Source organism: Microtus ochrogaster, chromosome 18 (genome assembly GCF_000317375.1).
Source record: "Microtus ochrogaster isolate Prairie Vole_2 chromosome 18, MicOch1.0, whole genome shotgun sequence".
NCBI lineage: Eukaryota > Metazoa > Chordata > Mammalia > Rodentia > Cricetidae > Microtus > Microtus ochrogaster.
Window position 1 is genome coordinate 7,878,363 of NC_022020.1, and position 12,500 is coordinate 7,890,862.

The 12,500-nt window shown below is 43.6% G+C and overlaps 1 protein-coding gene across 3 annotated transcripts in view; it reads right to left on the reverse strand.

Moving 5' to 3' along the window:
* Znf521 (zinc finger protein 521) overlaps positions 1-12,500 on the reverse strand; it is a 288,933-nt gene that overhangs the window by 275,109 nt on the left and 1,324 nt on the right. For 2 of the 3 annotated variants that reach the window (XM_026783543.1, XM_005355779.2), the window contains exon 2: positions 12,371-12,411. The exons of the other annotated variant lie outside the window; for it this stretch is intronic. In XM_026783543.1, coding sequence (XP_026639344.1) covers positions 12,371-12,410 — 40 coding nt within the window. In that variant the 5' untranslated portion in view covers position 12,411. The remainder of the gene's footprint in view (positions 1-12,370; positions 12,412-12,500) is intronic. 3 annotated transcript variants of the gene reach the window in all.

The following is a 12,500-nucleotide window of genomic DNA, read 5'->3' on the forward strand; positions in this document are numbered from 1 at the left end:
ACGACAGAGATGAGAGACAGAGTGAGACAGAGATGGGGAGAGACAGAGATGGGGAGAGACAGAGATGGGGAGAGACAGAGACAGAGATGGGAGACGACAGACAGACAGACAGACAGAAGGAGAAAAGTACTATCTAAGAGCAGTCCATGTGGCTTCCTAAGTGCCTTGTCCTCTCTAGGTCACTGCGAGGTCATATTTAAAGAGCAGCTGGAAGAAGTAACAGGTTATTAGCCTGGTTCGCCTACCCATGGCAGCCACATCTCATTCCGACCTGCTTTAGAGAGTTGCTCACATGGTGGTAGGACTTGGAGATTTTAATCCATTACATCCTCACAGACTCTTGTCCATCCTTCCCTCCTTGCTTCCTTCCTGAGTAATAATATCTCAAGGAGAAAACAACGGATCTATGAGCTGAAAAGTGAAAGGGTTGGGGAGTCAGGCTTGATGACACATATTTGTAGTTTTAGCACTTTCAAGGTGGAGCAAGAGGATCACAAGTTCAGAGTCATCCTCCCTCAGCTACAGAAGGAGTTCAAAGGAAGTCTAGAAATACCAGGAGATCCTGTCTCAAAACAACAACAAATTAATAAGAAAGAAAGAAAGAAAGAAAGAAAGAAAGAAAGAAAGAAAGAAAGAAAGAAAGAAAGAAAGAAAGAAAGAGGGAGGGAGGGAGGGAGGGAGGGAAAGGAGAGAAGGAAAGACGGAGAGAGAAGGAGGGAGGGAGGGAGGGAGGGAAAGGAGGAACTAAAAAGCAATAAAGCACTCCTAGGGAAGCCACACTGACCCCTTGCTCAGCTCTCGCCACTCCACCACAGCCTCTGAGCAGCCATGCACTGTCCCACTAGGCTTGTTGGTCTGGAAACTGTGCAGAGAACTGTGCCAGTCAGTGGTATCACATCACGTGACTGCTATTTTCCTATAGGAGTATTTATTTGGCCAATCAGAGGAGGACAGATGCTAAGTTGTCTTCTGATACCAAGTTTGTCCTTTTTTAGAAAGCGTTATCAGAGGTAAAATAAAGCCAAATACTTGGAAGAGCAAACAAATCTAGCACAGATACAGATAATTTATTTAGAATAGGAAAACTGGGTCCCCAAATAAAAGATGTCCAGACTGTGCATTCAGGTGAGTTGTGTGCTAATAATACTGAAATGATGGCCCTTGTATATGACTTGAAAATATCCTGTCACTGTGAAACTAATACTGTCTAGAATTAACTCCACAGCGTGCAAAGGCATGGCCTAAAATCTTCATCGACTATTCAAAAAGAACAGACCCCACTGGGTACAGTCCCATCCACCACCTCCCAAATACCTACTGCCTAGCTGGGGCCTGATGAGAAAGCCTATAGAAAGTGTGACCAAGCTCAGTGTTTTTCAACCTGAAAGAGTCTCATGTGTAGCTTAAAAGCTTCCACTATGAGGGACATCCAGTCTTTGGACATTGTGATGCAATGCTGTCACCCACAAATGTGTCAGCTGCATACACTGCCCTCTTGGGATCATACAACCAACATGGCCCCCTGCTTCCTGAGCCTTCTCTAACTGGTGGGGAAACCCTAGCTCTCACATGCAATATGCAATAAGTTTCGCTGCCTATCATAAGGACACAGACCTATCTGTGCCCATCATAGCTTCTCCAATCCCTGGCACCCTAGCCTACTTACTGTGTGACAAATGTACGGAAATATCTTAAACAATGAAGGGTCCTGACCATTTGCTGATGTGTCACCACCAACATTTAGATCACGGCACTGAGAGAGGAGGGACAGCAAAGCTTGTCCTCAGACGCCAATGGACAAACAAGAAAACTGAGTCTACGGTTGCTACGCCCTAGGAGGCTTAAAGGGGGAGAGCACAGAAAGGCATCATTTAAATTCCAGGTCAAGACAGGAACGGAACTGTAAGATATGACAGTGGAATTGTATTCCTGTGTTGTTGTATATATCCAGTCTTGTACTAACTCTTGTATTATTATACAAGCCTGGTATGAGAAACCACAACCTAGGCCTATGGAGGGTTCAAGATGAAGCCTCGAACATTATTAAAAGTTTGGGACCTGTGGCTGTCTAGAAATCATAGAAGCACTTGTACAAACGAACAAACATGAATTGCAGGTAATTACTACATGTAAGTCAAAGCCCATTCCAAAGCTGTCCTTAAAGCAACAGACTTCTGATTTGGGTTCACACATGGTGATGGGAAAGACCAGCTCACACAAGTTGTCCTGTGCCCTCAACATCTCCACATGCCTGCAGTGGCATACACACACACGCGGAAATAAATAAACCGTAATAAAAAGTGTTAATGCCCCTGACACCCAGGTCAACAGTGACCACACAGTGTCCAGTCCACAGCAGGTGCTGCTGCAAGTGAAAGTCGCCAAACCCCCATGAGTTAGTTGAAGCAGGAAAAGGCCCTCTCTGGTTTAGAAGCTACAGACTTCTATGTGGGATGCCCGGGGCTCTAAAGGAGCAAGGTTCCTGGTTAAAATCCCTGAGAAGGGTTCCATGTATCTGACATGCCTTCCTTCCTCTATCAGCCCCCAGATGGGCATTCAGTGGGAACCAGACTGCCCAGCCTCCCTGGGGAGATGCAGCAAGTCTGGTTTTGTTCCACCAGCTGCACCTCCACCAAGCCCACCACTGAAAATGTACTCCTTGACATGGCTTACTGATCAACATGTAAGAACCATGATTTCTTCATGTGAAAATTCCAGAATGTTAATAAAAGGAGATGCAGGGTGAATCTGCACCCATGCTAAGAAAGGAACTGATCCGGGCTCACTGGAAGGTGAGTTGGCACTTGGTGTGAACTGGTAGATAAAGAAGTATTCTTCCCAGCAAGGCTATGCACTGGGTTCTAAATATGCAAATCGGCAAAGGTGAAGAGACAGTTACATGTAACAGGAGCTATAAAGTCGTGTTATTGTCTTATAATGGTTTTATTTTGAAGATTAAAATTTGGCACAATGACGTGATTCTTATGTAAATGATCTCTGTGGTGCTGAAAGAGGCAAAAGGGATTTCATGCTCATCACCTTCCCCCTTGGTGAGCTACACTCTCCCAACACCATTGACACTGGCAGTCACATCTCTAGCTAGAAAGGCCACCTAGACACACCTTTGAACTGCCTTGCACTTACAAACCATGGTTTGATACTCTCATGTCAGATCATCTACCTGCCTCTCAGGGGAGAAACAGTCAAACCTGTGCGAGATAATTTTCAGTACCGACTGGCTGAGTTTTCCCAGGATTCCCTGCTGAATATGTAATATAATGAATTCCTTATGGCTGGTTTTGTCTTAGTGCTGTAAGGCAGAGATTTCTGACATTTAGTGCATGTATGTTTTAATATCTACATCACACACATTCTCTGCGATCCTCCAATTAACATTATGAACTCTTTAAATTTTTTTTGAAATGTAATTAGTTTCACTATTGCACAATTAACTTTCAAAACTACTATCTGGAACTTTCCGGAGGAGAAAAAGAAACTACAGCATTAATCGAGCCAAAATGGGGTGGGAAAGTCCTATTACTTAATATCTTTAACTTAGTGCCCATATTTACCTCCTGAATGTAGCAGCAAACAAAACTCGCCGTTCACAAAGCACTCTCCGAAACCCATCAACTGCTCCACTAAGGCAACAGGCAGAATCGTGAACACACCTTATACAAGTTTCTCCTTCCCACGTACAAAACCTCCGTCCAACAACTAAAAAGCCATGGGCGGTATCTAAAAGCTTAATTTCCTTGACTACACTCCACAAAAGCAGGTTTATGTTTGTCTTGACGACACATAAATCCTCAGAATTACGGGTGGTACCTGGGACCAAACACCAGGCACAAGAGGTGGAGGTGATCAGTAAAACAATGAAAATTCGCCTCCTGAAATTTGAATCCTAAGGAAGAATCTTTAGGTGGCTTCCCCCAGAATACACACAGCAAATCGGAGCTCACTGCTCCAGAAGTTTCCCTGGCTAACCTACTATCCAGCTTGGCAACATGACGCCCTTGATGTGCATTCTCTGGAGCTCACAGTCTTACCTCCTCCACAAACTGTTGTCTGGGATACACACTGAGCCGGAAACACTGTTACAGACAGGAAAGGCAGATCCCCACGAAGGTCAAGCTATCCCAAGATGGCACCGTCCTTCCCACCAATAACCATGCTTGAACTTCGTTAGCACTTAGCAAAATGTTATTTTTGAATATTTAATGCATTTTCCCCTTCCTAATGTATAAAAATAAATGAAATACTGATAGTGCCACTAAAAATCTACTACAACTGCAACAAGCTAAATCATTAGCAAATGCTGAATGACGTCTGTTGTGAAGGACAGGGACACTAAAGAGTATATAGAAAAGGCTGGGAAATGGATCTAAACATAATATAGAGTTTAGGACACTTTTTTTAAAATCTTGGGCAATGAAAACCCTATGAGAGATGAATTTCTAGTTCATCCATGGACTCTTTAGCTCAAAAAAGAAACTGTACTACCACAGCTAAAGCAACCCTTTGTACCTTGCACAATGAACTGTGTATTAACATACAAGACTGTCAGTAATAAACAAGAACTTTGTCCCTGGTATGTAAATAAATCTCCATATCAATATATCCTTAGTAGACCAATAGGAAATTCAGAAAACGCCAATGATAAAAAGTTTATAAAAGAGCCGGGCGGTGGTGGCGCATGCCTGTAATCCCAGCACTCGGGAGGCAGAGGCAGGCGGATCTCTGTGAGTTCGAGGCCAGCCTGGTCTACCAAGGGAGTTCCAGGACAGGCTCCAAAGCTACAGAGAAACCCTGTCTCGAAAAAAAAAAAAAAGTTTATAAAAAAGAGTGATGTGAACTCAAACGATAAGTGCTTTAATTTTTTATTGGGGAAAGTTTAGTTTTTCCCTTAAGAAGTTATTAGCATCAGAGTATGCTGGAGAGTGTGCAGACTAGTGTCTGTGTATCTGCAGTAGATTATGGTAACTGAAAGTCTAAAACCATTTAGTTTCACACTTTAAAAAATCATAAGCAGTACAAAAAATGAAATTTAAAAAACTGCATTATGATAGAAATAGCAATCTCCTTATTGTAATTAGTTTGGGGCAACTTAAGCTCGCATGTAAATAGTACAGGATATACATTCTAAACAAAATTATCTTCAGTTGAAAACTCGACTTAAAGCCAGCCCGTGCCCACACATATAGCCACGTACAAATGAGAATGACTACATATTTTCCTCCTCAGGAATATTCAAAGCACTTACTATCCTGTTAAAGTGCATGGCATATAAAGAATAACTTGTCAATGTATACATTCATCTTTAAAAAAAAAACCTTAGGGGAGTTTCTAGGCAGGCATATTTGAATCTGACTTTTTTTGTTAATGCCCAAATTATAAACCTTTGCTATCAGACACCCAGAGGAGAAATGCTAACTGTGGTATGTACTGCCATCATAATGATAGCCCAAGATCAGCCTGTTGCCGGTAGCTGTGATAGGGTCCCCAGGTGACTCGAAGATGGCTGCTTCATCATTAGCCCTGAAAAGACTGAAGCTACTGGAGTTTTAAAGAATCAGGATCTTCCTCGATTTCTTTCATCTCTACTAATTGCTAAACTGGTGTAATTACTAGAGGTGGAACGTGACGCAAAAGCCCACACTGACTGAAATAAAGTTAGGCTTTTTTAAAGCCATGATTCTGCTTAGTTCTCAAAGATTTATCTTGTGTCAGGCTTTTACACCGAGTTGCATAATTATTTAAACCCTTTAAAAGCTCTTCTTCCACTGTTTGATTAATGCTGAGACAGAGCTGTTTAAATTTACTAATGTTAACTTTAAGTTTTAATTGCTCTGTGATGCCGTTGTGACAGAAGGAATTTTAAAGCAGACAATTACAATGGGCAAGGTAGGCAGGATCCTGGCCAGTACACTATGGAACACAGCAACGTATTTCATGTTTAATTGAAATAAGATTAGAAATACACATACGCACACACCACACACGCACCCCCAAAGAACTAACTTTAACCTTTGACAGCACACTAGGAATCAATGCAGAAAAAAATCAAATACATCTGAGAAAACACGCAGCAAGGGGGTTGATTTTGAATGTTTGCCTTTGTAGCAAAACTTCACACAATTCAAAAGCATTCTTTAACATACTATTTCATGTCAGCATTTGCATGTTTAACAAGCCAGAAGACTGCTAAAATATGGTGCAAATGGCACAAATCTCAGTATTATCTTCTCTCTTAATGATCAAACATAACACCATATCCATTTAGACACAGACCTAAGGTATGTGTTCTATGGTAAGAAAATAATTGGCATTAAATCAGCCATGTGAGCCAGTGAGATGAATTAACAGATCACAGCAATAGGAAGAACAAATCCTTCCAGAAATTCCTGCACTGCTCTCTGGGTGGACTCGCTGTATTCCACCACCCAAACCTCCATTTCCTATGGCAAGCCCCACATCAAAATGAACACTCAAACAAGTAATGAAAACATATTTCAGTTTGTGGCAGTCTGTGTTTCTCCAGACTTATCAGAATGACGAACTCTCAGCAACAAACTTCCTCTAGAAATAAAGAAGAAAGAGTGCTACAAACATCACTACAAAGTGAATCTACAGTGCTTGCCCTGTTCCAAATAAGTTAAAAGAAAAAAAGTTGGAAACTTCGCTCAATACTGTCAGACTGCTGTCAGTAAGAACTACAAGGGATTTAAGGATCTGGGAATATTCTGGTAACAACAAAAAAAAGGGGGGGGGGAATTATTAACAGCTTGCTTCATAAAGAGCAGCTAATCTCAACTCCCTTTGTAATTTCATTTTTACATGTATGCTTTTATGCTCAATATTCTATTTTCTTTACTCTTCTTGGCTTGATGAATAAAAGCCAACAATCCGCTCATTCATCAGACAGATGTTTTTGTTTAGAAGGCCGAATGGATCGTCTGGTGCCTTCCCTTTAAGGAGGTGCAGGCCAAGCCCGAGGAGGCTCTCTGGACCATCAGCTCTGGAACTCTGACTCTCAGGATCCCTGCCAACTGTAATTGCTGTTTTTGTTTATTTCGAATTGTCTGCTGATTGGACTATAATCAATTTAATGACTTCAACATCTAGTCAGTATAATTTAGAGGTGGTAGAGGGAAGAAAGACTCACTGACTGACAGATAAATAGAAGGGAACTGTCAGAGGGGTCTGAATGGCAGTCTGTTTCCAACCAGACCTAAAACGTGAACGCATACACTTCTGCATGCCGTACAGTTAGTACTTTGCCTTTAGAAATCATGGAAAGGAATACTGATTTAGCTACCTAACGTGTACCCACGCATATACATTTGTGTGCATCTTAGTTGTTCTTAAAACTTACTTCAGGTTAAGGTCTAGTTATCAAGAAGAGCCACAGTTAACATATAAAAATAGTTTTCAAAAAAAAGCCATCTTGGTTTTTTTTATAACTAATAGCAAAGCATTATATGCATTATATTTCCTTTTAGACAATATGCTTTTCACACAAAATCCAGGGTCATTCTTTGTTTCTTCTCTAAAATATCATTTATAAACTTAAACTGAATTGATACTGGATACACGATTTTTTTCGTTTTTAAAGAAAGAAATCACGTGGGACATACCAGAAACACGTGTTGTTACTATTATATTTTACTTGTCTACCCGTGTGTGTGTGTGTGTGTGTGTGTGTAAAACTCTGAAAAAAAAGAAACAAAAAACTTGGGGGGGGTCGTAATATTTCTATTAAATTTGGCGTCAAGAAAATTCCCAGTCATGACTTCTTTGCATCTGCGATGTTTACAGTGTTTCCACTAGAGAAAACCATAAAATGCATAGGTTTTTCTGACACTCCCAAGGCCTGGAACTTAAAACACACAGTCTTTCCTTTCAGCTTCTCTCTTTTCTATTTCTTCTTCAAACTGTAAACTGAGTTTTTGCCACTTCATTATATTTCTAAAGAAATCGCTCCTTCTTGAAGAGAATTCAGTTTTAAGTACCAAAGACAGTAAAGGGAGATGGCAGCTCGGAGTGTGCCAAGTTACAAAGGTCAGCATGGGGGCACAGCCATGTTAAAACAAGGCACTTCGGGGCTCTCTTCCTCCCTGGCCCCGCCATCCCTCTCTGGAGGTCCCTGGTATGAATTTACGAACACCTGAGGGTCCAGATAGCCTGGCTGTGTCTTGTGTTGTTTAACTTGGCCATTTAAATGACTAAGTGCTCCCCTCTCTCCTTCCCAGCTTTATAACTTGGCTCTCATGGAGTATCTCACACCTTTATGCAATAGACCACTTTTTCCTTCTAACTGTGCTTTTTGGAATCAACTTTTAAAAAAATGTTATCAGGTAAAATGGTTGAGAAAATTCCATCAAACAAGCGCCACAAGAAATAGAATAAAGAGCCAGCAAGAAAAATAGAAATAGGTCACAACTGACCAATTAGATACAACTGATTTGCTGGCTCTAAAAATAAGCTGACAGTAAACTATTTTGAGTCAGGTAATCTTAGCATTGACTATTCTCAGGGATGGCAAAAAATATCTAAACAATACAGAAAGCGAAATGGGAGGGAGGGGCTCACTTAACTGTCTGGCCATTCATTCCTTTAAATACTGGACTTTTCTTCCCTTTGTCAATAGTCAAAAGGGGTGACCACTCCAAAGATGCAGTGTAAACAGAGTGAGACTGTTGGATTTATAGATGGCAGACCGACTTGGCTGCTAGGGCTCTGAGTGTCTGGAAGGTAAGGTGGTTCCATGTTTCACAATGCATTTCATGGGATTTGTAAACAGAAATTAGTATCTGGGGCGCTAAACAGTTCTAGCGTACTTTAGATGCAATAGGTGATTCCAGCAAGGCTTGTTTTCCCTATAGCCAGAAACAGGAAACCTACTGAGGTGGGCTAATTAAGTAATCACCCCCAAAGTTTGCTATTAAAAAGGCACTGCATCATTTTTAAGTAGGCATAATTATCCACTCAAACTTCCCAGACTGTAAGAATTCCCTAAAATAAGTGCATCTGATAAGAGAGATTTCCTGGGAACCCACATTTCAAGCATTTGGTTAGAAATAAGAATTCCAAACTAACCGTTATTTTGTTTGAATGCTTTTACCTGCCTAATGGAAACTACTCTCCCGGGGTACACGTTGGAAATAATATGAAAAGTGACAGCCATAGCAGAATTATCTTTTAAATGATGTTTGTTAAAGAAATAATAGGCATGTTGGAAACTGAATGCAGAACTTTGAGTTCTGCGGATTAGTGTTTTTCATGGTCTCTAATATCTTTTTCAAACTGGTTTTCACAGAAGCTACATTTCTGCTGCACTGCGCCTCATTTGATAAAATCAGAACCCATCTTTCTCAATGGTAAAGTTGCCAATCAGCTCTTCATATGTAAGGGCACTCAAATCACTACTGCCCTAGCTCCCAACCTTGCTTACAGCAAAGGATGGTTCACTGCTTCCTATTACAAATACCAGATTATCTCTCAAGGAAAAAAAAAAAATTCCTCCTTGCTGGCTTTTCAGGGATCCAAGAGTGACCTTCTAAACAACATAATGGACTCAGAACACTCTTAAAACATACTTTGAAAAATAAAGACATCCTTCCAGGAAGACAGAGGGGAACCAAGATCATGAAGAATGCAGCAGTCACTTAGCAAATGCCATCCAGACTACCGTTCTAGTTCTTCCAAGCACTACTCATATCACAGTCCCCCATTTGACACGGCCCTTGTAAATATGTAATTTTTTCAGGCAAATGCACACCCTGAAGAAAAACAAGCCTGATCTTCAGCAAGGTCTGTGTTATTTTTATTCCTGTCTTCAGCTTCTCACCCCGAAAGCACAGCCAGCCCACCTGAGGCCAGTGCCTCTTCTGGGAGGCCTCCAAGCAGCTGATGGGGAGAACACGGCTGTCGGTACACCACACACGCATGCACACTCACACACAATCTCTGATTTAAATATAAATATTAGTTACCACTTGGCAGTTGAAGCTCAGAGGCTGTGTTTTGGTGAAGATATTAGATCGGGATTTTTGCATCATACCAATAAAACAAAAGAATACACGTCTTCTTTTCTCCTTCCTGGCCCTTTTCTTCATTAACACACACACAAAAAAAAAATACACAGGTTCCTTGTTCAGGTATTTTACAGTTCAACTGGGACAAGATTTCCTGGAAAACGAGCTTCACTCTATGGCCTATCAAACCTTCCATGTAAAAGAAACCCTTTTTAGAGGCTGGGGGAACGCATGCATTCACCATCAACAAAACTTTGACTACTACGAGTCATTCCGGAGGCAGGTGAACCCAAACATACAGCAGTTGTGGGTGCACAAAACGATCAATTGTGCAAACTTTAATAAACTTTTTTAAGATAAAAGACTTCCTAATTCCTGCACGAGTTTTCAGAAGCCTTCAAGCAGAGGCTGGTACTGCGTGCTGCTCTACTCTTCAAACCGCAAAGTTCTCCTTTCCCAGTGAGAGGACTAGGTCAGCCTGGTACTTAGTTCTCCACCGTTACTTTTAAGAAATGGAGACTCCGGGCAAGATCCCTCTGAGCAACAGTGGTCCACCGTTACCCTGACACCCACGCATGCCTCAGCGATCACTTTCTGCTATCCAGACTTTGGAATTCTTTACGCCCTGGATCTAGGTTTTTGTAGACAATATATGTCCCACAAATGCAAAACAGCCCCTAGACTGTGTCAAGACACATGTCAGTGATTCACCTCGTTTTTAAAGTAAAACTTTTGCACTTTAGAAAAAAAGAAACAAAAAAAAAAGGAGGCGGAGGAGGAAGGAAGAAGAAAGAAGCAAGCATTCCAGTGTGTAAGGCCGCCCCCCCCCCCCCAACGCTGTCCCTTCCCAGAAGAAAGGGCTTTGTGTGTGCGGTGAGGACTCTCATAATCGAGTTCATAAATACTCATTGGCCAAGGGACCCGGGTCTCGGGGCCGCACGAGTCTGTCCCCCACCATCACCCTTTGCTGGCTGCAGAGTTGTAAGAGCTGGTGGCAGGAATCCTGGCCACCCCGAGCCACCACCAACACCAGCAGCAGAGGAGGAAGAGGATGCTGCACTGCCCGGGACCAGAGGGCGGGGCGCAGACCTCGGCGGGACCCCGCGGGCTCCGGCGGCGCAGTAGCCGCCCTTTGTCCTTCGCCACCAGGGTCGCAGAGGCCTCGGCCGTCAGCGGCTGTCGGCCCCTGGGCCCCGCCGGATCTACTGCCCCGTCTGCCCGCACCTCCTCTGGTTCACACGCGCCACCGCTTTGGGCCTCAGAGAGCCGGACCTCCGGGCTCCCCGATTTCCCCCGGAGGAGGCTGGGGAAGGTGGTGGAGGAGGAGAAGGAGGAGGAGGTGGCCGCCACGTGACTCTGTTCGCCACATTCCAACACAGCCACCCGGATCAATAACTTCAGTGTCCCCCGAACCCCCAATCCCGCCGCTGCAACCAACTAGTGCACCCCAAATTCCCTCCACGCACACCTGCAAACTTCCTTTGCTACAGGGTCTACACCGAGCGGCACCCCTTCCCCGAAAACAGAAGGGGCAGCAGAGAGGAGCAGGGACCAGGGCGGTCAACTTTCTGGGCATAGCTAGGAGGGGTACCGTGGGGCTCCTGCCTGGGTCCACAGCCAGAGTGCAGCCGGCCCAGTTGTTTACATCGCCCGCAAGTCCAGCAGAAGCCAGGCGAGACCCGCAGAAGCCGAACGAGCTGGGTGAGGACCCGAGGCTTCGGTGGCCGTTCTGTAGGCGCCCCGGCCCCGGGCCACGTTTTGAATGAGCAGGGACTTCTCACCCCTGTCTGTGACTGTGTTTTTTTTCTTTTGTTTTTGTTTTTCCTTCTTCCAAAGCAAGGAAAATACAAGTACTACACGAGTTTGTACATATTTATTCTTTGAGAAAACACACCCCAACAAACTTTTTTCTTCCAGTCTAGATGGAGCTCACCAAGAAGAATTTTTTTTCCTCTAACCCCCTCCGGGTAATTTTGTTTCTTTCTCTTTTCTTCTCCTTTATTTTTTTAATTAATATTTTTTTGTTGTCTTGTTTTCGTTACTGTCTTTTCTCACCCATTTTCTACCGCCGCCCCATTTGGGGATCCTCCTCCCGGCTTCACCCCTGCACCCACCCCCGAACACACGCACACACCACACACACACACACACACACACACACACACACACCGTCCTCACTCCACCTGGGGGATAGCAGGGGAGGGGAGCGCGCGCGCACCCGCACTCACACTCACACTCACGCGCGCACACGACTCGCGGCCACGCAGCCCTCGCTCAGCTACCCACAGTGACACTCACGGATGGAGGGGTAAAGGCGGGGGGGTCCTCCTTACCTTTGAGGGATCTCGGTTTCGCTTGCTTGCGGCGAGACATCCTAAAAGCAAACAGCTGAAGTTGTTTCAATTCAGCCCTGTAAGAAACTACACTTCCTCGTGGCCGCGCGCCCCTCGCGCCGCGGCGCCT